Genomic DNA, 26,498 nt, shown 5'->3' on the forward strand with positions numbered 1-26,498 from the left:
TTTATATCTATGTTCATAAGTGAAATTACACTATAGCTTTCTTTGACTAGTTTGGTTTCAAGGTACTTCCCACTGCTTTTGGTAGGAAGGTCAGTGATGCCTCGGTTACTCCATCTTGGTCAGAAGTATTCTGCTACCTAGCTATTATTATCACATTTAGTCCTTTTAGCCTAAGTAGAAATTGAGGCCCAGAATGTAATAAAACACAGGTGCTGTTGTTTCAAAAGCATGAAATTGGATTTGAACCACAACAATATGAATCTAAAATCCATTCCACTAATCTCCCACTATATCAAAGCATTGCAATTAGTGTTTAGCAGATTTTCTTTAAACACATGAACATCTATTTTTTTTTTTTTTTTAAGTGTGATAAAAAGCTTCCAAAAGAGTCTCATAGCCTGATTCAGGGCCCATATTTTAATCACAATGGTATCTCTTAAAGAAAAAAAAAAAAAAAAAAGAACAGAAAAGAATGAGACACTATGGTTTCCTACACTTTAGAACCTAATAAACTATTAACTACAGAATATGCTAAAAATATACCTTAAGAAAAAGCAGATTTAATCCAGCTAGGAAGAGTTTTATAAGGCTATTCTATGATTCTCAAAAACAAACAATAATGGCAGTAATGATACATGTTACCATTTTAAAATGTATTTAAAATCAACATTATTATACTATAGACAAGCACATGGAACCACAACATTGAGAAACTTGCCTGAAGTCCGCCTTACACCCTTACACAGCATGACAAGTATCAGACAAGTTTCTACAGCTCCCGAAGAATCTCTGGAGTTTTGCATTTGGGCTCTTGTGTGTTTGTGCTTGGATTACAACACTGTCAACCTTAAGAAACATGCAGCACTGCCAAGGGCCTTTGGGAACAAGGAAATTTCAACATCAGAGTCTAGCAGAGCTCAGGCCAAGTGAATGAGAGCTGAGCCTCGAAGATAATGTGACAAGTGGGACTTACTAATGGCTACACAGATCTGCTCTGCTTCCTTTCTAAGGCAAGCGTTACCATCATATGCGGAATGCTTTGTCTAGACAATCTACAGTGGACATGGTTCAGTTAGCTTGGACTACCAACTATTGGCTATGATGTGAAATTCCTCCTTAGAGTAAAACAAGAGGGGAGAGAGAAAAGCTAAAGCTATTCAAATCACCTTGACTCTGTGAGCCGAGTACAGAGCCAACATGCTTGAAGACACTGCTAAGGTCCAATACCTACCCATTTCCCTCCTTTTAGCTATGAGACCTTGAGAAAGTTTTCAACCTTGTGGCTATATATATATATATATATATATATATATATATATATATATATATATATTAAATCTATAAAATGGAGGTGACACTTTTACCTCTTCTGAGCTCAAGTGTCATCTGATACATCTACAATACACCTCCTGCTCAGGAATCATGGCAGAAGATGGGGTGAAAGACTGCAACAGTCAGGGGAATAGGAAGTTTGCTGTAAGACTGTGTCTCCTAGAAATGTCAGAGAACCTACACCTGTGAAGTCTCACCAACATGGCTGCCTAAGTGTGACCTGAAAAAGGATGACATCAATAGGCAGGAAAAGCTCATGAGGCCTCAATACTATACAAAGAACTACAGGCAGTTAATGCTGAGGGTGAGGGAAACAGTCTTCCCCAGAGAAGAAAACACCAACTGATTATTCAATAACCAAATGGTCAGTCCTAAAAACATACAAAAAAGTAACATCACATAGACTGAGGAAGTTGTATTTATAATTAAGGATATATACGCATTCACACACCTGTCTGCACTAGTGCATGAACTCACACACATACAAACACACACACACACACACACACACACAGACCATGAGTCTGGAAGAGAGTAGAGGGTTGGGAGGAAGTACATGGAGGGCTTCAGGGAAGAAAGTGAAGGAGACAATATGTAACTATATTATAATTATATATACATGTATATATATAATATAATATTAGAAATAAAGTTCAACAAAGATTTAACAAACAAGAATTTAGAATAGCACCAGACACTTGGAAGGCATTAATTCTTGTTATCAATAAGTTACTACTATTCCTAAAGTTATTAATAAGTACCTTTGGAGAGTCTTCAGCACAAAGAACAGTTGCAAATAACATAATAATAATTTTAATGGTCCAAATGCTTATTTATTTAAAACACAGCTCTATAATTCTAACACACCTATGCCCTAAAACTGGTAATAGAAACTAACATCAAGCATGTTCCCTAAGTATGTAAACAACTTGTAAAACACCAATCAGACAAAATTAATTGAAATAAGGCAAATTAATCTATACATTTGTATACATATGTATACAAATATACATAAATTATATGTTCAAAAATATATAAAGATATATAAGATCCAAACCTTACCTTACAGCTCTTAAAAAAAAAATATTAAATGACAAAGAACTTGAATGTTAAAACAGACAGATTTGGCAAAATGCAAACAAATGCCAGTGAACAGCACATAACACAGGAAGAAATACATGTGTGTGTGCTTGTGTGTATAAACATAAACACATGTGCACATGCATGCACCTGTGCTACAGCATGCTGTGGAGGAAGAAACTCCATTAAACTTGGTAGCTCGACTTACAGAATGAGAGTCTTTGCATGTGTATTTGATGCTGGTTCAAAGGCAAGTTCAAATGTCAGGTATGCTGCTTAAGGAGCATCTGAACAAAAGATACCCAACTATAACTTACTGTTGCTATTCTGGTGCTGAGAAAGTTCTGCCTTTCTTCATCTACTGCAATTTCATGTCCAGTTTTAAATAATTCAAGCATTTTGGGGATGTCACGACCAATGGAATCTGGTTAGAAAAATCAGAAAAATCCAAAATTATTACAGCATCTAAAAACTAGCAAAATTAATGACTAAAATAAACATGAATCCCATGTTTAAAAAAAATAAACAAAATAAAATGTGGCAGACAGACTTTAGGGTGGTTGCTATGGTCCCCATTTCTAATTCATGACCTTGAGTGCTCTCCTCCCACTGGGTGTGAATGAGGTCTGCAACCTGCCTTCTAAGAGACAAATGAGAAGTGCCCAAGATTGCATTATATAACATTACATAACACAGTTCCTGTCCTGGAGAAAATCTCTTCCATACTGGCTTTGGAGAAGCTACAATGCTATGTGCTAACATGAAGAGGACATAGAGCCAGGAACTCCAGTCCAGTCCAGCAACAGCCTGCAAACAACAGACTTCTGCCAACAACCATGTGGATCTGGAAGTCAATTCTCAGTCAAACTGGAAGGAGAGAACCAACTCTTACACACATATGTGTCTCCCCTCTTATGCACACATACACAAACAGCAATTCTTACAAGTTTGAGTATGGAATGTTAAGGTGTTAAAGTATACCATAATCATCTTGAATTTTTAATTTTTTATTAAACATAAGGTAATTTTCATACACTATATGCTGATCAAAGTTTCATATCTCTCACCTCTTCCCAGATCCCACCTCCCCACCCACCCAATTCCCCCCACCAAGAAAACAAACAGGCAAATAAAAAAAGACAAGGATAAAAACAAGAGAAACAAACTAACAAAAATAAAAGAAACTCAGAATGAGCAAAAGAAACACACACACTCAAAATCAGAAACCATAACATATAATCAAAAGACTAGGAAGGTTAAAAGAAAAAAAACAAAAAAAATCTCTGAAATACCTTTGAGTTCATTTTATGAAGTGTGGTTTGTATACCCAGTGAGATTCCCTTGGAGAAACCATTTCTTCCTCTGTGAGAGGTTGTTAATTAAAGATAGCTTCATGGCTGGGGAGGGGCTTGTGTCTACTTCTGCATCCCAGCACTGGGACCCTGTTTGGATCTGTATAGGACCTGTGCATGCTGCTCAGTATCTGTGAGTTCATGTGTGTCAGGCCTTTCTTGTCTGGAAGACAATGTTTCCTTGGTGTCATCCATCCCTACTGCTCCTAAAATCTTCCTGTATCCTCTTCTACATAATTCTCTGACCCCTGCAGGGAGGGATTTGATGGAGACATCCCAGGAAGGACCGAATGTCCCCAGGTCCCTCCCTCTTTGCACACTGCCCAGTTGTGTGTCTCTGTATTAATATTAGTTCCCATCTGTTGCAGGGGAAGTCTCTCTGATGATGGTTGAATGAAGCACTGCTCTAGGGGTATAGCAGAATGTTGTTAAAAGTCATTTTACTTCTCCTTTTAATTCTGTCTGACTGTATTTCATATACTTTGGGGTTCTGTTCATAGACTAATTGTACTTTTAATACTATAAATTATCCAACTTTTTGTCCAGTATCAGTTCTCATCTTAAAGATATCTTTTGTCTGGCATCAATATAGCCAATGGCATTCTCTTACCTCTTACTTGTTTTCATGATTTATAATTATCCATAATTTTACTTTAGACGGTTTGTTTTTGAGGTTTTTTTTTTTTTTTTTTTTTTTTCCTACAGACAATGTATAAAGCTTGCTTTCTCACTATCTCATAAAATGCCTTTTGGTTGGAATAGTCCATTTCCAACTGACATATACATAACAGGAATTAGACATTTATGTCCCTTCTACTATCACATCACAGTTGTTCCTTTGTTCCTCTCATTCAGACATTTTTTGTTTTAAAGAAACAAACAAACAAAAGTCATGTCTCTTTTATTCTATATTTAGATTTAAGCTAAATGCCTTTTAAACATACAGTGACCACCTTTTTAAAAATCATAAATTACCTCATGTTAAAACATAACATGTACCAGTTAATCTCTTTTTCTCTGTCATTTTTATGTTGTGGTCACTGCCATGTTAAAACCTCATTTACTTCCTGTATATTTGTCTTTAAACATCACCCACTATATTTCATATGAACAAAATTAGAGAATCGTTTCAGATTCCTTTATGCTTCATATTTGATCATTAATTCTTGTTGACTCTATCTCTTCTCTGTCCTGAGCTCAATACCCTTCTTCTGTCTTCACTGCTATCTTCATTCTTTCCTCTGTAATCTAGACTACTACAATGGCCTCCGCCGTAGTCTACCGTTAAGCTTCTACTGCTCACAGAGTATTTATTTTAACAGGAAAACCGTATCTCGTGATTCTGAACAAGGTTTTCAATGGTACTCATCTACAAAGAAGATAAAATCTAATCTCTGTGGAAGGGTGTAAAAAGACGCCCCTGACTAGCCCACTGCCTATCAGTATTTAACCTCATTAACAACCACTATCTGATTACACTCCACATCCAAATGACAGAGAGTGGCCTTAAATTCCCTGAAAACACTCACTCCTGCTTGACCTTTTTATATTAATGGAACCATGTCTTCAGCCTAAAATACAGTCCACACCTTAAGAAGGCAAATGTCCATCCATGATTAGTGTCCCAACGGCTATCTTCTTTATATAATTTGATTCTAAGAAGTAGTTACTCACTCTCAAAAGTATGTTGTATATTTCCTAATACCCATGGCACTTTAATACTCAAGTTTATTCTTCTCTCAATATGTGTTTTCTTGAAAATGTCAGCAGGGTGGTGGTGATGCACACCTTTAAATCTCAGCAGTATGGAGGCAGGGGCAGGTGGGTCTCTGTGAGTTTGAGACCAGCCTTGTTTACAAAGCTAGTTCTAGAACTGCCTGAGCTACACAAAGAATTGCTATCTCAAAAACAAATTAAAAAACATGTAAACTGTTTTTTAATCTTTCAATTTCCAGAACATAGCTGGCACTCAGTAATTACCCAATTATTTAACAAATGGGCTGTAATGGTAGACTTGGCATATGGAAGCTCATACAAGTCTCCTAAAGCAATTGTGCGAATGAGTAGCCACCTTTAGGGATCTCAGGAAGTTGCTCTATACACAGTATGAACATTTTGTATATCTTTCTTGTACTAAGCTCTGCTTACATTATCAAAAAAAAAAAAAAATTAGCAGGCATTTGTTAGCATGAGACACATTTTGTAGATAAGAATTTATGGTTCTCAGTGATTTGTTGCCCTCACTTCCCTGTCACAGAGTTCACTTAAGGCCACAGTAAGGGAGAATGCCAAGGATGAGAGGTGTGTGCTCAATATTCCTCTATAATGTCTTACAGAAGGGACAGATGTCAGATCACTGTGGCTGTGGATTTTGTTCTGATATGCACTTGCTCTCCACTTCTCTGTGTTTTACACTGTTCTCTCCTCCTTGCCTTTCTCTCCCTCTCAAATGCATCAATAATAAGTGTGATTCAGTCTTTCATTCTAATGTTACCTTTTCTTTTTATTCCCTTTACCACAGAAAAAGATGCAAGCAAGCAAACAAGCAAGCAAGCAAGGAAAAAAGCTAGTTAGAAATGAACGTGCTTAAAATTTAGGAAATTGTAAAAACTATGAACTGGCATTGAATCTGGGGAAGCAATGACCTGTGACTATAACTGAGAATACTATTTTAGGTAATTGTGTGTGTGTGTGAGAGAGGTAGCTGGAAGAATAAAGCCTGGTAAGGAAGTGGAGACCACAAGTCTCTGAGGGTCACTAATTTTTAAAACTGGTATAAAGACAAAGGATTAAGATTGTACAAATGAAGGATTGAATGGTAGGTCAGTGTTCTCTGACTAAACAAATCTGGGTGTGGTAAGTGCTGATGTTACACTGATTTGTCTAACTGCAGAAAGTAAAGCTCCTGGCTCCATGACATCAAAGACTTTCCCTCCTGTTCAGAGCCACCACCACATCCAGTAGGCACAACCAGGTGCTCAATTAGTATAAACATAATTATATTTTAAATGTATAAACTATACTTAACCCATGGTTCAGTGGAGTTATTAACTGTATCTTCTTTCAACTGAATCCTGCTTTAAATGGTCATTAGTTGCACAAACATTTGTAGAGTGACTATCCTGGATTGGATTCCATTCTAGGCCAAAAGAGAAAATTCTAGGCAACAGAAAATTAAGGAAACTTTGCTCTAATGGTAGGAATTGAATACATGAAAAAGAAGGAGAAGATGGAGAAGGAGGAGAAGGAAGGAAGGAAGGAAGATGATGATGATGATGATGATATTAGGTGTGCTAAGTCCTAAATGAAATATCTATAAATAATGAAATATCTATAAAGGAAAAGTTGAGAGTAATTATTTTTCACTGGATGATAATGGTAGACCTGTTCAAATGCTATCTGAATAAGAAAGTGGGCCAAGCAAATAAGCAAAGAACACTACAGACACAAAAGATAATCTAAGACACAAGAATGTAAAGAGATAACTCAGTTGTATCAGCAGGCCCAGGACTGAAATAAAGAAAACAAAGTTCACATCAGGATTATCCATTAGATACTCAAAATTAATCTATTATTATAACAGTACTTAATCATTAATAGATTCTTTCACATATGAGTAGTGTTTAAACTAGTATGAGGGGTAGAAAATTGTTTCTGCATTTTTCCTCATATAGCCTAAGAGTTCAATTTCAGTAATAGAAGCAGTACATGGAAGTATGAAATACTATTTCTAGACCTAAACAGTATTTTAAATTTTTTTTAATTTTAGCATTTATGAGTTTTATATCAGATACAACCACCTCTGTGGTTGTTTGAAAGAAAATGGTCCCCAAAGGAAGTGGCATTATGGGGAGGTATGGCTTTTTTGGAGTAGGTGTGGCCTTGTTAGAGGAAATGTGTCATTTTGTAGATAGGCTTTGAGGTCTCATATATGCTCAAGCCATACCCACTGTCTCAGGCCACTTCCTGTTACCTGTGAAGATGGAAGAACACTCAGCTCCTTCTCTAGCTCCACGTCTGCCTGTACACTGACTTGTTTCCCTTCATGATACTAATGGAGTAAACCTCTACAACTGTAAGCCACTGTGGTCATGGTGCCTCTTCACAGCAAGAAAAACCATAACTGACACAGAAGTTGGGGTACTGCTGTAATAGGCTGGCCCATGACTTTGCTTGGAAGAATTTGGACTTTGGTACTTTCAGTAAGGAAAGCAGTGAACTGCTTTAAGCGCTGCCTAATGGGCCATACTAGTAGAAACATGGAAGACAATGTGCTGATAATGATTTGAACTGTGGGGCCTGGCTCAAGAGGTTTCAGAAGAAAAGAATTTTGGTATGCTGCCTGGTGATCTTTCTCGTGATATTTTGGGGAAGAAAGTAGCTGTTTTTACCCTTGTCTTTAGAGTATGTCTGAGGCTAAAGTGAAGAGATTTGGATTAATTCCATTGGCAGAGGACTCTGTTATGTGGTTATTAGTGTTCACTCTAATGAAGATTTATAATGAAAAGGAGCAAGCTGAACTGAGAAAACTACAAAATGTACAATTTGAGGAGAAAGGAGCACCAGGAAGTGGAATGGAGCTAAGTCCTGTGTTCAAGGAAAACAAAAAAACAAAAAAACAAAAAACAAAAAACAAAACAAAACAAAAAAACCAAAATAAAGGAATTAAAGAAAAGCTTAGAGACAGGTATGGTGGCACACACCTTTAATCCTAGCATTCCAAAGGAAGAAGAGGGCAGATCTCTGAGCTTGAGGTCAGCCTGGTCTACAGAGTAAGTTCCAGGACAGCCAAGCTTAGACAGTGAAGTAAACCATGGAAAACAGAAAGCTGGTGACGACGTAATTGGATGAGGGGTCCCCAGTAAGCAGCAGAACTTGGCAGCTATAGTTACTTGGTTCTGGTTTTATACTTAAGGATAGAGGAAAGGGGTTATGGAATTTGCCTTCGCCATTAAGGAAAGCTGCTAAAACCAGGCACGTGCCAGGGTGTCCTTGAATGGAGGCCTAGACACGCCATTGTGTTAAGCTGTGAAGTTGAAACCTGGATTGCCTTGGAAAACCCAGGATGTTGGAGATGCCAGAACGATGGGATACCTGCAGAGGAGAGCCACTAACAGGGAGTGGGACCAGCCCAAGAGAAAGAAGTGTGTTGTAGTCAATAAAGCTGAAAGGAATTGGAGATGTGAAGACTTTGACATCAGACATGGAGATGCAGAATTTGGAGTACGCCCAGCTGGTTTTTTGTTTTTCTGTCCGCCTTTCTCTACATTTTGCAATGGTGATGTATATCCTGTGCTATTACATGTTGGATCTGATTTTTAATTTTTATTTTATAGGGGACTACAGTTAAAAACTTCACGAATCTCAGAAGAGACTTTGAACTTAGGACTTTTTTTTAATTATTTATGTCATTAGTTTATTTACAATTTTGTTTAGTAATAAGAATTCAAGAGTTTAATCCAATTTTCAGATCACATCTCTTAAGCAATCTTCATTCTGTTAAAGAGATGAATTAAATATCCTCATTTTTTTAAAGTAGCTGGTACCTTACTATAAAGAAAGGAGCAGCAAATCCAGATCCAAAGTACACAGTCATCATAGCCAGTAACCATCACTTGTTTTCCACTGAAAATGGCAAGTTCTTCCCCGGGCCCTCCTCATAGTGGCTGCAACAGACCACGGAGGTGGTGAACCTCAGGAAACTCTGGCCCAACATGGTGCTGCTGGAGGCTCTGTGAGGGGCACAGAACAAGAGCACAGCAGATAATGGCCTCACCACCACACTTTCCTTTCTTCACAACCTTGCTAATTTAAAAGAGCTAAGACCTGCTTCAGACTTCTACTAAACATTGTTGAGATAGTGATAGACTATGGGGATTTTTAAAGTTGAACTGAATGCATTTTTGGCTTATGTTACAAGCCTTTGGGGATCAGGGAGTGGAATGTTGTGGTTTGAAAGAAAATGACCCCAAAGGGAATGGCACTATTAGGAGCTGTGGCTTTGTTAGAGTAGGTGTGCCCTTGTTAGAGGAAGTGTGTCACTATGGAGGCAAGCTTTGAGGTCTCATATATGCTCAAGCCACACCCAGTGTCTCAGACAATTTCCTGTTGCCTGTGAGTCAAGATGAGGGAACTCTCAGCTCCTTCTCTAGTACCCATCTGCCTGCACATATACAGATCTCTGAAATGTAAGTAAGGCACCACAATTAAATGTTTTTCCTTTATAAGAGTTGCCATTGTCATCATGTTTCTTCATAGCAACAAAAACACTAAGACACCCTTGATAGGAGACATCATTATGTATATATGCTTCTCATACTGGTTAATGAATAAAGCACTGTTGGCCAATAGGAAAGGAAGATAGGAGGGACTAGGAGACAAGGAGGAAATAGGAAGGAGGAGTCAAGATGGAGAGTCTGGAGAGACTAGAACCACCAGCCGCCTCTCGCTGGTAAGACCACGTGGAAATACATAGAAATGGGTTAATAATTAACACAGAGCTAGCCGATAAGAAACTAGTAATGGGCCAACAGATTATATCATCTCAGTGTGCGTTATTTGGGGCTGGCGCAGCGGCGGGATAAGACCAGCGGCGGCAGGCGGAAAAAAACCATACTCCTTACACACCCTCTTTAAGGAAGCAGAGACAGGAGGATCTCTGTAGCTCACTGCCCAGCCAGCCTAACCAGGCTGAGAGAGAGACCCTGTCTCAAAACATAATGTGGAGCTGGGCAGTGGTGGCGCACACCTTTAATCCCAGCACTTGGGAAGCAGAGACAAACCAGTGAGTTCAAAGGCAGCCTGGTCTACAGACCTAGTTCCAGGACAGAATACAAAGCAATACAGAGAAACCCCGTCTCCAAAAACTAAAAAAAAAACAAAAAACCATACAGTGCAGAGTAACTGAGGAAGACACCCAAAATCAACCCAGGGTTCCATATTCACGCATACATGTGTACATACACCTGAATATACTGAATATACATAAGCACAGATACATGAACACACACTACATTTAAGAAAACATGTCTATTTTGTTGACATAAGAATTTCCGAGAGCTCTTACAGAAGTGAAGGGGCAATAATTAGCAAAACAAAGCCAAATTTCTTTCAAGCATGATTTAAATATATTTCATGAAACAAAAAAGAAGTACTAAGAAAACAAGCCAAATGGGAATTTAAAAATGTAAAATTGCCCATATTTATGTAAGAAACTGAAATAAAATGTGCTGTGAAGTATGTACACTGGACCTAGCAGAACGAGTTAAAGCACTCCTGCGTTAAAGGGAGACGATGCAGGGACCAGTGAGTTCCGCCGCAGCAGCTGCCTCTAGCTTTAGCTTCAGAACTTCTCCTCTACCTTAATGTGCTCTGTTGGATCTAAGGGAATCAAACGTTCTCAAACAAGAGTCCTAACAAACTCTAAAAATGCATAATACAAGCTCCACCTGGTTCTCATGCACATCTCACATCTGGTGTGTTCTGTTTGAACATTCTCACAGGCTAAGAGTTTGTTTTCATGCTTATAGAACACACATGTTTTGTTAGTTCTACTGAGCAGACCATGTGGGGTGAAAAGAAAAGGTTAGGAAAAGGGGAAGGTAGCCATTCTTCCAGATGCCTTGTTAAGCACACAGTTGGGACACACACACACACACACACACACACACACACGTTCAGTGGAAGGTGTGGTTCATTATGAAAGTAGAAATAAAGTAAATTCCACTGATAAAAATAAATACTTCATTAGTAAACTTGCTATTTGGAATAAAAAAGTTATTTGAAAACCTCAAATTAAAAAAAAGTAATAGTAACAGTAATGAAAAGAACTTTTCTAGACTTAAACAACAACAGCAGTAATGCCAATGAAAAGAATATCAGAAATGGAATAATCCAGGATGTTCTAGAGAAAAGAGTGCCAAATGCAGCCGTTGGCGCCTGAGAGCCAGAGAAGTGGTTCGCGGTGGCCCAGAGGACATGGGTGCCACAATTCTTACCTTTCACTGCCTCTGTTAGTAATGCCAGCTGCGATTAGAGCTTAATTAGAAATCAATACTGTTTTCATAATTATTTTTAAAGTTTGGCTTGCAATCTGCTTTTATTCCCCAATAATATTCGATTTCAGGCCTGATTTAGGAAAACTGTGAGTCTGATTCCATGACAACAAAGACAGCTGAAAGACAGCTGCAATGGAAAAATATCTATGAAAAAATGCAAGTCCCTGCCTACATTTAAAAAGGTGTGATTTAATGCAGGTTATGAAAGTAACAAAACCATAGTATAATAGTATAATAAGAAAATGGAGTTGAAACCTGAAAAAACAATTTTCCAAAACAAATTTTAAAAAAACTTGTGTTTTATTTACAATACTTTATAGAAAATAAGCCTTATCTATACCACACAGTCAGCAGTACCTACAACAAATACACCTGGTCTGTGAGTATGCTCAGAAATGTACCCCTGACTCATTAATGACACCACTTGTCAGGGGAAAAGCCTGTGTAAAGACCTCAGTACAGCTGACTCTTCATTGCTCCCCATTAACCACTCCCTTCCTATTTAGTCACAAATCCTGTCTTTAACATTGCACTCTTCACTCTGCTCTCATCATGCAGAACTTAAGCATTACCCACACTATTGCAACAGCAGCCTAACCAGGCTCTCCCCCTCTAGGTTTAATCCAAACCAGTATGTCTTATGCTTCTCTAGAAAACAGATCATATCACATCACATCTTACAACACCTAAATGATTCATAAGCACATGCTCATTAACTCCTAATTCAAAGACTTAATCAAAACAGCATCGATCCACCCCCAACATTACTCTCCATTGTTTACTTCCCTATCAATGTAGAGGCACCCTCTCTACAACTGAAGACCTAACTGACCCTTCCTGGAGCCAGCCTATACTTTATAGCCTACTTTAGTGCCTGTTGTTAATATTTTCTTTCTACTTAAAATATGATTCTCAACCAATTAATCAAAGTACCCTGGAAATGGCTTAAATGTCACCTCATTCTGTTAGAGAGATGGGAGAGAAAGAGAAGCAAAGAGGTTTTTGTTTTGTTTTGTTTTTATTTGTTTGTTTGCTTGCTTGCTTTGCTTTAGTTTGATTTTCTTTTTTTTTTAATTTTTGTATGGGGCAATGCAGGGATGAGGATAAGATGTGGGGGCACTGGGAGGTAAGCAGAATTGAAGTGCAAAATGTGAAACTTCCAAAGAATCAATAAAGAAGCTACATAAATAAATGTCACCTCATTCATGATGTTTGATTGTCCCCACCTATATTTAAATAACCCCCACTGAATTTCCTTAGGAATTCATCAATTCATATCTCTCATTTTATAACACTTAGGGCATTTTATGTAACAATGTTACTTCTCTTACTATATTTCTTAGGAAGGAAATGGTCATTAAAAAAAAAAAAAAAAAAAAGCCTATGGAGCAAAACACTCATATGTATGCACTTATATACATGCTGGTTGCTTAAATAAGAATCTTGATAAAGAAGTATAAAAGTCAACCGAATGGTATGATGACAATGTTCTTAGTAGGCTTTATGTTCCATAATGTACAGCTAGGCTACACTCTAAAAAAAACAGTATTATCAATAAGTAGGTACTCACATTATACTGTAACAACAATACTAATGCAAAAGAAGAAAAATAAAATCTACATACATCACTCTCAAATATCAGGCATACTATTTGGTCTCCAAACATACTGACAGCTTTGCTTTCTTATAAACAAAATTATAAGGAAAGCTGCTGACAACAATTTGAAATAACAAAAAAAAAAAATCCTTACTTCTAGTAGTCTTTGGAAATCTTTTTTTCAGTTTCTTCCTTAATGGGTTAAGCTCCGTCATTATTTCCGGAACAGCTACGTAAAAGTCCACAACAACCTCATTGTCCAAGATCTGAAAACCAGAGGAAAACAGAAAGAGCTCTTTAGTAAACAAAAATCTTTTACCATTTTGGACATAAGTGATTTCAGCATGATTTGAAAAAAAACTATTATGCATACTTTTCTTCAAACACAGAATTATATAACTACAGTCACCAGTTATGAAAAACATCAGAAACTAAACACTGTGATATATTTTTAAAATAGCTGCATGCATTTTTAAACAAAATTAATGGTTTTAATTCTACCATGAGATTATGCTAGGCAAAATGAAGGTATATGCGAAAATGTAACATTGATATGTATCCAACTCACACAAATCTCCCACAGAGAATTCATGTCTATTAAAACTGAAGAGAGGTAAACATTTTTTCAAGAGATCACATGCAGAATTAACAACTCCTAGTTGCCAAAGTCATTAGCAACCACTACATTTCTAAATTTAGTGCACCAAAGAACTAAATCTATCATTAGTTACACAAAGAACTGAGTTGAAATTCTCCTGTTACCAATAACCACAAAAGGCAAGAGGACAAAGGTAAGTTCACCAACAGTTTTCAGACATACCGTATTTTCCATTCTCAGAACAAAAGGACTAATAATCAGATTTTAAACGATCAGTTGATGAATTCAGGCAGGCACCCAAAATAATTATTGCACCACTATATTACTATACTCCACTTAAAAATTTAATTGAAAATAAAGTTAAACAAAATATTGCCTCTTTAAAACAAAATATTGCTGGGGCACAAATATTTCACCAGTAACATTTATTTTCACATGGAATCTTACCCATCCAAAGCCTTAGTTGTAGTTAATGAATTTGGAAAAATTGAATTCTGGTAAAATTAGGCAATATTCTGGTATTTTTATATTTCCTGTTATAATGTTTCATTTTAAAACTTCTTCAACCTTAAAGTAACATTCTATGTTCTCCTTAAAAGTGTCGTATTAAGTGAGAACTTCTCATGTGTCATGAATTCTGTACATATTTTATATATTTAATTCACCCAATGTTCACAGCAATCCTAAAAGCAGGTACTAAATATTTCAGATGAGGAACCTGGGGCCTCAGTGAGGAGGTCTCTGTGTACACCTCCTCAGAGAAGTGCCAGCATTCCAACACAGCAGTAGGGTTCAAGAACCAGGATCTCCATCCCCAAGAACACGGAAACAAAGGCAACTGTGAGTTGCTAAAGAACTGTGTATGTAAGGCTTTCACTTATAGGCTTCCTAAAACTGCTTCTACAACATGTTCTTTTTTTTTTTTTTTTTTTTTTTTTGATATAATGCTGTATGCCAGGTCCTTTCCTATTGGCCAACAGTGCTTTATTTACATGTTCCTTTAAGTTAAAAATTATCTGTGAATGTTATGCTACAATTAACCTCAGGAACATATCTTAGAATAACACAAATCTGTAGATAGAATTATGCTTTCACAAACAAGAAAAAAACATTACTTTCAAATCTCTCTGGGTGAAATATATGTGTGACATTTCAAAATGAAATGAATTTAATAGATAAATTAAGATCTTATAAATGATTCAAAGTTTAGTAATTATAATCTACTTTACAGTTTCTTTTTTAAAAAGATTTTATCTTAGTTTTGTGGGCATGAATGTTTTGCTTGCATGTATGTCTGTGCACCACATGTATGCCTGGTGCCCATGGAGACCAGAAGAGGCTATAGGATCCCCTGAAACTGGAGTTACAGAAGGTTGTGAGCCACCATGTGGGTGCTGGGTCCTCTGCAAAAGCAGCCACTGCTCTTAACTGCTCAGCCATCTCTCCAGCTAAATGCTAAGAAAATCAGTGAACTAACTTAGGAATACAGGAATGAGGGCATGGAGTATTACTTGGTCTTAGAACATTTGCCTAGCCTGTTTAAGGGTTTGGGTTCATCCTCCAGTATTGCAATAAGTAATAAGTGTACAACCATGGTATTATTTGAAAAAACATCAAAACCTGAATGAATACCTTCCAAAAGTATCGTGGAAAGCTTTCAAACATTTGATGGGAGGAACATCCTGGTTAAGATTGTCTCTCTAAAAATGCATCTATCACTAGGGTTTCTAAAGGAAAATTATGTAGCTATAATATTTATGTACCAAAAATCACAAATAGATTTTCTTATTCGGGTTTCCATTTCCAATGTTTTCTTACTGAACAGTAGTCCTGTGCAGCACATTCTCCCTCCATCTGTTGAGAAGTAAGTAACTCCTGACCACTTGAGAACTGAACTGAAGTGGCTACAACAGCTTGTAACAATCTCATGGGGAGGGAGGAAGTAGTAAAGGTTTGGTAATGTTAGTTTTCTGGCTCCACAGATCAAGCCATACCCTCAAATTCCCATGCACCTGAAGTATATTTACATTTTATCAATTAAAAAACTTTTAGTACTTTTTAAATAACTAAAATGATAAGCCAGAAAGAATGGGATGCCACACTTGGACTTGGCCAAGAGCCTGTGTTACAGCAGGGTCCACTCCCACTTTCCAGTGAACTCACTTTGGACACTTAAGATTTTACCAAGGCTCAGGTCTTCCCTCCTGCTCCTGGACTGGCTCAACAAGTTCAAGCCAGATCAGGAAGTATGTACACAACAGCCTTAAACAAGGGAGTAAGACTTCAAAGCAACCCAGGAGAAACGGGCTTTGGTTTCCTGAGCTGAGTGCCCACCTCTGTTGTGCAGTCTTTCTTGCTGTATCTCGTGTGTGTTTGTCTGTGTCTGTGTGTGTCTGTGTGTATCTGTGTGTGTGTGTGTGTGTGTGTGTGTGTGTGTTTCCTCACCTACATAAATGTATTTCTTCAACTGCTGATTGTGTCTGCTCCTGCTTGTTGTGTTGGAGATTTCTCCATGTTACCCTTGAAACTTTTCCTGCCTTTTAAGTCTCTAACTGGCAAAGACAAAGAACCCAATCAAGACCCCTAGATGGTCACAAGACTCCTTCTGAGTGGAAACATAAAGTCAGGGGAAACCTAACTCTTGTGTTTCCTGGGCCTTGATCACTCAAATTTAACTCCAGGATCAACTATCTCTAACGCCCTTTAAAAAGAAATTAAAATCACCATCAAATTAGAACACTACCAGCATGCTGTGTACCCTAAAGGACCAGTCAAGCAAAAAAAAGAGAAAAATCTGGATATTTAAAATGTACACATTTTCAAATCAGTTTTTCCTGTTTCCCTTTTGCTCACCCCCACCCATAATTTAACTTATCTAGAAGAGAGAATCCCAAAAAATGTTGAGGAAATCTTTTGTGATTTTATAAATAACTATATGCCTCTTCCTAGGTTTAAAAAAAAAAAAAAAAAAATGCTATTCTTTTCAAAAAGGCTCCCCAGGCGATTATTTCCTGAAGATGGGCTACTTCCTCACTCCTCAGCTGCCACGCTAACCCAGCCCTGCCACTTCAATTGGGGAGTAAGCATTGACAGGAGATTAAATACCAACTAAATGATACTTGCATTCCCAGAAAGAAAAACATACTTGGTTTTTAAAACATGAATGAGATATGAGATATTTGTGTGTACTAATATTTGGATTTCATCTTAAATTTCACATTCAAAACCATAGTAATTTACAAAACTTTCATGACAACAGTAAAGAACAAACAAATGGATGGATGAATAAAGTAACTAATGAGTAAAAGTTTTAGTGGATTTTTCTTAGTTTTGAAACTGAAGAAAGAACAAAACAAAGTTCTTCTTTTTATAAAGCTCAATATTTTGGAGGCGATATAATCATAATGGTTATGTGAAAATGTAATAAACTAATGGCTCAGCAGTTAAGAGCACTGGTTGCTCTTCCAGGAGACCTGGATTCAATTCCCAGCACCAACACAGCAGTTCTTAACTATTTGTATGCATCTCTGATCCCAAGGAATCCCATACCTTCTTCTGGCCTCCAAGCACATCAAACAAGCACATGAAGCACAGACACGCCTACAGACAAAACCTCATAAACACAAAACAAACAAATGGCTAGCAAATCTACCAGAACAATCTTTCCAAGCAGTGAACATAAAACCCCATACCTTCTTAACCAGATCAGCTCCTCCTGCACATGCAGCTCCATTCTCTTCTGCTATTTTAATCTCTGATGCAGTCTACCAAAGCACAATAGTGTGAACATTATTTTTAAACACATTCATTATGTTGTCAATAACAGTCAGAAATACCAATTCAAAATCAAAATTGTTTCTAGTTCTAATTGAAAATGCATCAATTTTCAATTACTGCATCAAATACATTATATTCTGGAAAGACTTCAGTTTGAATGTCACTGGAGTATTTGACAGAAGAAATGCATCTTAATGTCATATAAAGAACCTAGCTTTAAATCCAGTACTCAGGAGGCAAAGATAGACAGATCTCTGTGAGTTTGAGGCCAGCCTGGTCTATGTAGCAAGTTCCAAGACAGCCAGGACTATGTAGAGGGCCCCTGACTCAACAAACAAACAAACAAAAAGAACCTAGCAAGTGACAAGTTCTATCAATATATACACCCTTCAAAAGGAAAAACTTAAAATATGGTTAGTTTTACTAACTTACATTTTATAAAACTGGAATAAGGAGGAAAAATTCAAGAAGTCAAAAAACTAAAATGTAGCCATGTCTGGAAAGGTCAAAGAAAAACAGTATTTGTGATTTTCCTTCCATTTATCCCATTTCTCTTTTTTGTTTCTGGGAATGTATTTCACTCCCTTAGTCACTGCAGTTCTATGACATTTCAACTATAATCCCCACTTACTGGAAAGAACACAATCCCTCCTCCAAAATAAAACAGAAAATTTTTAAAGTCTCAGTTATGAAAGAAAAACTAAGCAGGTTACTATGTTCTAAACCAATGTCAACAACACAGAAACCCAACAGAGCTGGACCCCCGGGCCGATCACGGCCTTGCCTGCCGGCTGTATAACCAGGAACTTGTTTTAGGCTGTGTTCTGGAAGACGCACAGCACTAAGTGGTCACTGTTGGGTAAAATAACCCTGGTGTTTCTTCATGGAAGAAGCCGGAGACCCATGCCATAACCCACATCTCTCCTAGGGCTCTGTGGAACAACTGTGGTGTGCTGCTAATGGTGGCAAGAACGCTGTATGCATCTCCTTCTCTGACAGTGGCAAGCCTCAAGTAAGTCCCTGCTTTGAGTTTCAAAGGACTGACAGGAATGTGGACCTTTTCTCTCGGTATGCTCCATTACTCTCTTCACTGGCTAGTAAATAATTTCTTAAACATTAAATTATAATGTTGCAGACAAAGTTACTTACCCCTGTAAATACAGCAACTCTGTTGACTTCTGAAGCAAAGGGGTGCGGTAAACTAATAACACTGGCAAATGGTTCCACTTTTTTCTAAACATACAAAGGGGAAAATAATTACAAAAAGCTCATCTTTTCTATTATCGTCTAGGTTCTATAAAGAAACAAAACTGCCATGATTTTAATTTCTGTGGTGTTTTGGTTGGTTGGTTCACTGGCAAGATAGATAGGGCCTTTCTCCAGGCCTCAAAATTAAGATCCCTTGTCTCAGCTTCGCAGTGCTGGGAATGTAGGACTGCACTACCACACTCAACTCCTGCTTATAGTTCTTTCCATCTACGATAGCTCCTCTCATTTATTCCAAACAATCCCCTAATTATAATTTAAAACTCAAACCATTATATACTTTGTTTTAAAAAATAAGAAGAACCTAAATCTCTCTTCCTAGCACCATTCCCCATTATATGTGGTTTCTACCTAAATCGCTTATCAGTTTCTCAAATGTGTGTATATGTGTGTGTGTGTGTGTATGTGTATGTATATATGTGTATATGTGTGTGTATATATATATGTGTGTATATATACACACACATAAATCAAAAGATCATGGAAAAAATCCAAACCTGGTTCCCATTTCCTGGATGCCAACAGATGTTTGGTTTCCTGAATTAATTTTTTTTAATGTATTTTATACCCAAGGAAGATGATAAAAATAGCTATACACTCTAAACAAAGACAATTAATCTGCTCAACAGTCCACCCTTAATGTACACCATGGCTCTAGGCATTTATAGATACAAACCCTAGATCCACACCAGAATGCCAAGACTGAAAGGATCTTGTCAGTGGATCTATTTTAGTGTAAACTAGATCATGACTTGCAGATGTATTTGGAAAGTGAATTGAAAAATCTGAAATAAACAATGGCATCTTTTGAGACTCCATTCAAGAACAAACCCCTTACAACCTCAGAATGAATCATTCAGTCATTTTGGTGAAGGGCCTACCCAGGTCTGCAGGTCAGATCTCTGAGGGAAATTTTATATGAAAACAGGGTCTAGGCCCTCCCTCCATAGGCTTGGCAAAAGAGAAAGGAACTGTTCCTCTGATAAAAATTGACTAAAAGATTATATTTTTAGAATTTTTTTTTTCAGGTAGCAACAGCCTCCTGGGAATCTTTCATACAAAAAGGCAAAAATTCTTAGATATACTTTATATCAACCATCCAACTTATTTAATTGGTTAGCATTCCTTTTCTATTAACATGTCACAACTGGTTTCAGTAGTTTCCAATGGTAAACCAACTCACCAGCACCCTGGGGAACACTGACTTGCTATACAAATATTTGATGGTAACCAGTAACAACAATGATCAGTAGACTGCTTGCCTAGAATGCTCAAGGCCCTGGGCTCAGTTCCCAGCACTGGGGCAACAAAGACTGAACAAACTTAAGACAAAGACCTCATCTTTAGTAGCATTAGTCTATAAGTGGATTCTATATTCAATGCTATGACTGAGGTTCATTGTTATGAACTACATTGATGACTAATACTTTTCAAACGAAGAATTAACAGTAATATACAAAATAAAAATTGTAACATGGTTGATGTTTAATTCAAATAAACAACATCTAAGAAATGAGCAAAGCCTTGATTCAGTTCCTAACTCTTTCTTCTCTATGCCCTTGAATCAAATAATCCATATCTATACCTCAACTTCCTGATAGGACCGAAAGTTAAATAAGAAAATAAATGCAAAGTACTGCTGCATAAAGTGGCTGGCCTGCAGGTAGTCTCCAGTAACACCAACTGCTATTATGAAGCACCAACTAAGCTTTTATATGTATAATCATATTTAATCTTGAATGAAGCTATGTGAACTAAACATTTTATGCCTTTATAATAAAAGTGAGCATGATGAAATATAAAAAGGCAAAGCAAGGAATCCAAGGAAAGAATTCCAACTTCCTAGCATGCTTTCAACATATTTTATATTTAGTAATATATGCTTCATGCTAAAATAGAAAGACCATCAGAGTTTATAAATATTATTATTGAAAAGGATTTTGTTTTTTGGATTTTTTAATTTTACTTATAAATTAGCTTATACAAAGTAACCAGTTTCGTTTTGGCTTTTTGATACATCCTTAGTTTTGGGTCGTTCTCCACCCATCCCAACAATCCCCCTTCACCATTTTGTAAACCTTTCTACCCCTTTCAACTTTCAAATCACATGTCCTCTATCCCTACCCATGCCCAGAATTTTAAAATTTAAAAACATCAATTCAAGTATCTACTTTAATAAACACAAATCTACATACCTTCTTCCCCAATGCCAGATCTAATGTTAAATCAAGATAAACGCCTTGCTTTGGATTGGTAAAGTCCAGAACCTGAAATTTCTTAAGTAAGTGAATGGCCTTCTCCACCTCGTAGATCCGCCTTGGGTATAAACGTTTTAAATAGACATCATCTTCAGGTTCACTTTCCATGTAGGTATATGACTTTATTTTTTCTATATCATCTGGTTTTTCATCTGACATCTTTTCTTTGTCTTTTCTTTCTTTCTTAAATGTCCTCGCCGGCCTTGAAACATGATACATGAAGGTCAGTTATAGCAGAATGTATTCAAGGAGACCTTTTCTAAAAAGCCGATTTATATGAGACAGAAAAAAAGAACAGAAGACAGTTTAACTCAAAATACTGACTGGAAGCTGGGCAGTGGTAGCAGACACCTTTAATCCCAGCACTCAGTAGGCAGAGAAGGGTGGATCTCTGTGCGTTCAAAGCCAGCCTGGTCTACAGAGTGAGTTCCAGGAGAGCCTCCAAACTCCAGAGAAACCCTGTCTCGAAAAAACGAGAGGAAAAAAAAAAGTATTGACTGCTCTACAGTTTCCCTAACTCAATAAATACCAGTGAACTTCTACTGTTTACAGTCAGTACATGGTGAACAAAGCCATGAGAATAATTCTCCAAAAGCTTACCAAGAAGCAGAGGGAACATACACATAAAGAAATAGCTTCAACATACTGTGTCAAGTATACAAGGCTCTTAGCGGGGTCTCATGAAAACCCTTTGCCCAACCTAGGAAGTTAGGGAAGATTGTGAAAGATAAGACCCCACAGTCAATTACTGAAAGATAAAGAAGATAGTGCTGATATATACCCAAAAGGACTGTCCATACACAAACTGGTATATAAATATTCCTAGCGGCATTATTCATAACAGCCCCAAAGGTAGAGTAACTCAACGCCTCACCTGCTGAATGAAAGCATAAAAGTATGACATTACACTATGATGGAATACTTCTATTCATTTTTAAAGTTAGCATACAGTGATGAGTTTCAATGTCTTTTTCATACAGATATGTTACTATATTTTCTACTTGGCCATCACCTTTCTACACAGCTCTGTTATTCCTCTTTGCCCTTTTGCTGGTCCCCATTTCTCCCTGCAATCTTCCCTTCTGCTTTCATGTCATTCGCATCCCATTATCCTTTCTTTAACACAATAATAACATTTTCATTAATTTTAACACAGTGATCACATTTTAATATTTTTAAAAAATGAACACATTTTCCTATAGATGTCAGGATACCTATTTTTTAGCGCTGAAATAAATTCCATTGTGGATATGTACCACATTTGTTTTATTCATTCATCTGTTGACAAACTGGCTGATGTTACTCCTTAGCTATGATGAATTAGTGCACCAATCCCTACTATGTTGATTTAAGATCCCTCTGGATAAAAACTCAGGAGCACTATAGCTGAGTCACATGGTCGTTTAATTTTCAGTTTTTTTGAGGAATCTACACACTGACTTCTATAGTGTCAAAATTTGTCCCTTTTCCTATAACCCTCCAGCATTGTTGTCCTTTGTTTTCCTGGTGGTGGCCATTCGTACTGGAGTAAGATAGACTCTCAAAGAAGTTTTCAACTTTCTATCATATGGTGTGTGTGTGTCTGTGTGTCTGTGTTGGTGTTCATGCCACATTATGAAAGTCAGAGCACAGCTTTTGGTAGTTGGGTCTTTCTACCAAGTGGATTCAAGGAACTGTAGTTGTCAGACTTCATGCAGGTACCTTTACCCACTGAGCTATCTTGTAAGCCCTCGACACAGTTTTAATTTGAACTTCTCTGGGAGCTAAGAATGTTGAAAATTTGTCAAGTATTGGCCATATATATTTCTTCTGAAAACTGTCTTTTCAATTCATTAGCCCATTTACTATATAGTTTTTGTGTTTTATTCTTTTGAGTTATTTAATATTCTAAATATCAATTCCCCTGACTGATACACAGCTGAAAAAGATTTTTTGTCCTATTCTATAAGCTGTCTTTTCACTTTGGTAATATTTTTTTCCTTTGCAATATATACAGAAGATTTTTAATTTCATTTAACCCCGTTAGTCAATTCTTGGATTGATTTCCTATGCTGCTGGTCCTTTTCAGAAAGCTCTTGTCTACATGTTGAAGAGACTATATTAAATATAATCAAGAACAAAAGGAACCAAGTACTTGACTCATGCTACAACATGTATTAACCTTAAAACATTATACACATAGATTATAATGTAGAGTTTCTTTATTATATAGTGAGAGAAAACAGTCACAAAGCAGCACAAATTACTACAAAGGGGAGTGCCAATCAGAATTAAAAGCAGGGTTAGCAGTAACCGAGGGATGGAGAATGGGGTGTTAGGGAGATGAACATTAAAGAGAGGATATCTTCAAGAGTAATGAAAATATTCTAAATATAATACTGTGGTAATGTTTGTACAACTCTAGGTATATAACAAAAAACTACTGAGCTATTCATTTTAAATACCCAAATTGTACTATATATGAAATTTATCTTAATGAAGCAATCCACCATTAAAGGGAAAAAAAAAAAACAGGTTAGCAAAGAAACAGAATAAAAAGTGTTGAGCCACAGAAAAAGTGGTACATAAAGGGGGCCACTGTAAATTCTATTTGATGGGAGTAGGAGTTGACAATTCTTCTATAAAGGATCAGAAAGTGAATGTTTTAGCTGTGTGAGTCATGTAGTCTCCATGGTCATGATTCAACTGCTATGGCAAAAGCTGCTGTAGGTAATCCATAAATGGATAAGCACAGCTACATTCCAATAAAACTTTATTTATAAACACTGGATTTAAATTGCATAATCCTTATGTGGCACTAATATTGAAATATATAAAGACTTGAATGGCAGAAATTAGTAAAGTGTCTTTCACATAAGCATGGGGACTAGAGCTTGGCTCCCCAGAACACACATTCAAAAACCAGATGTGGTGCAAGCTCTCCTAATCCTAGTGCTGAGGAGGCAGGGACTGGAAGATCCCTGAAGCTCACTGGCTAGCCAACTTAGTGTAATCAGGTCACTCTAATGAGGTCCCCGTGAGATATTCCGACTCAAAAAACAAGATGGATGCCTCCTGAGGAATAACAACTGATGGCCATCTCTGACCTGCACACATACAAACATGATCACACACAAAATAAGTAAAATAAAAATCCTTTTTTAGACTCACAAACGACAAAAATGGAGAGTAAACCAGATCTGCTCCACAGGCCACAGTTTGTGACTCTAGAACTCAAGTGGTAATACGAAAGCAGGAAGCTGGGAGGTAGAGTTGGAAACTCCAGATCACAATGAACACGTTTTAGAGGCAAAGAGAAGCCAGTGAGGAAGAATGACATCTGAATTCCAAATTTAGAGCATCTCCGCTGCAATAGGAGAGACGGAGATAAAGGAATGGGGTGGGAAACAAAAAGGTACTCCCTCTCTTTCTTCTCAAGGGTGGTCAAGGCTGAATAAACAATGATAAGGCTTAAAAGATGACAGAATAGAAAAATGTGTACAAGGTAAATACAAAAGAGAGCGAATAGAAAGAATGGTCTAGAATACCTCTTTCGGTTTAGGCTTGAGGAACCAGGTGTGGAAGGAATAGTCCATCATTAACTAAGAGCTGGAGAAAAAAATGCGAAATCGTAGTCAAAGGATGTGCTCAGGGCCCAGCCGTTGAAGTGCTCTCACCTCCTCTCTCTATTCAAGTCCCCAAGGAACAGAATGTATTTCCCAGTCTGCTGATTTGACAGTGTGACTAATTTTGGCTGACAGAATAAAGAAGTAACAGTTTCCCTGCTCTAAGTTTAAGCCAGAAGAGGCTTCATGTTTCCACATTAATGTTTTTATCTCTGTCATTTTTCATAAACACAAGCCCAAGCTAGGAGCAAGAGAGACACATGAGCCAGAGCTGACCACACAAAACCCCAGGCTAGATTAGACAAAGCTCAGCTGACCTGCAAGCATGGCAGCATAGCAAATCTAGAAGGTCATCAGACTAGCCAGCTGGGGTCAGCTCACACACAGATGTGTATGCAGTGATGAGTAATTGTGGGGAAGTTTGCTGCATGACAAAGCTAATGAGTGCTTACAAAATACCTAGGAAATAATGTCAAAGAGGAAATGCAGACAAGAGCTTAAAGCTAAGAAAACAAAAGTAGAAGTAACACAATTTTTCAACATTTATTCAAATCATAAAAGTTTTAAATTAGTAAACACTTTCTAGAAAGACCTGTCTCCATAGGACAGGTCTTGAGGTGGATAGCTCAACCCTGCTTCTTGTTCCCTCTGTTTTCTAGACGATACAGATGAGACAAGCAGCCTCACGCTCCTCCCACCACAGTCAAAGGCTGCTCCTACCACCATGTCTTCCTTACCAAGCTACACTGTATCCTCAAACCATGAGCCAAATACCACCACCCCCACCACCCCCGGTTAGGTTGCCTTTTGTATGGTATTATATAACTGAAATGAGAAAAATAACTAATATGCCCCCAGAAGAGGTCCAAGTCACAATACGTGACTAAGATTAAAGACCTTCAAATGGAGAGATTATCCTAGATTATCAACATGAGTGCAATCACAAAAACCCTCAGAGGGAGAACTTTCCCCTGTCCCCTTTCCATTAGATCACTGGCGCTGAGCACTCGGAGACAGTCAGGCATGAATGTGATGAACCCTGGCACTGCTCAAGATGGAGGAAAAGCACACACGGCAAGGACTGTAAGGAGTGTCCTGCACACGACAGGAGTGACTAGGAAACGGATTCTGCTTACAGCCATAACTACCAACACCTCATTTAGTCCTGCATGCTCCATGCCAGACTCCGAATCTAAAGAAGTAGAAAACAGAAAATTATGTGGTTTTAAGACCCCAAGTTTGGGGTCATCTGTTACAGTAGTAACAGAAAATAAATATGAAGACTTATAAAATGTTTGTGAAAGAAACTACAGTAAAAAAAATTTTAATCTCAAAGCCAATCTAACATAAAATTCCCTTCTTATTCTTAGCACTCAACAAATGCTCTTGTCACCACTAATAATAGTATCCTCCCCACTAATAAGCAACTGAACACACTGGCAAATAATGATAATCTTCACTTTAATGGTGCAGACATCCTTTCAGACTGCCAACAGCAAGTTTAAGCAAGTGTCCAAGTGGAGGGATGTGCCACGATTTCCTGGCACTTACTAAATCCTGTGAAGGAACCACATTT

The 26,498-nt window shown here is 37.4% G+C and overlaps 1 protein-coding gene across 1 annotated transcript in view; it reads right to left on the bottom strand.

The window, feature by feature from the left end:
• Positions 1 to 26,498, bottom strand: part of Mrpl1 (mitochondrial ribosomal protein L1) — a 52,783-nt gene that overhangs the window by 17,289 nt on the left and 8,996 nt on the right. Inside the window, exons 3-7 of the mRNA XM_051198475.1 lie at positions 21,255 to 21,519; positions 18,943 to 19,026; positions 17,709 to 17,780; positions 13,573 to 13,684; positions 2,730 to 2,836 (exon numbers count right to left, since the gene is read on the bottom strand). Of these exons, the coding sequence (XP_051054432.1) occupies positions 2,730 to 2,836; positions 13,573 to 13,684; positions 17,709 to 17,780; positions 18,943 to 19,026; positions 21,255 to 21,519 (640 nt within the window). The remainder of the gene's footprint in view (positions 1 to 2,729; positions 2,837 to 13,572; positions 13,685 to 17,708; positions 17,781 to 18,942; positions 19,027 to 21,254; positions 21,520 to 26,498) is intronic.

This window comes from Phodopus roborovskii, unplaced genomic scaffold (genome assembly GCF_943737965.1).
Source record: "Phodopus roborovskii unplaced genomic scaffold, PHOROB, whole genome shotgun sequence".
Lineage (NCBI taxonomy): Eukaryota > Metazoa > Chordata > Mammalia > Rodentia > Cricetidae > Phodopus > Phodopus roborovskii.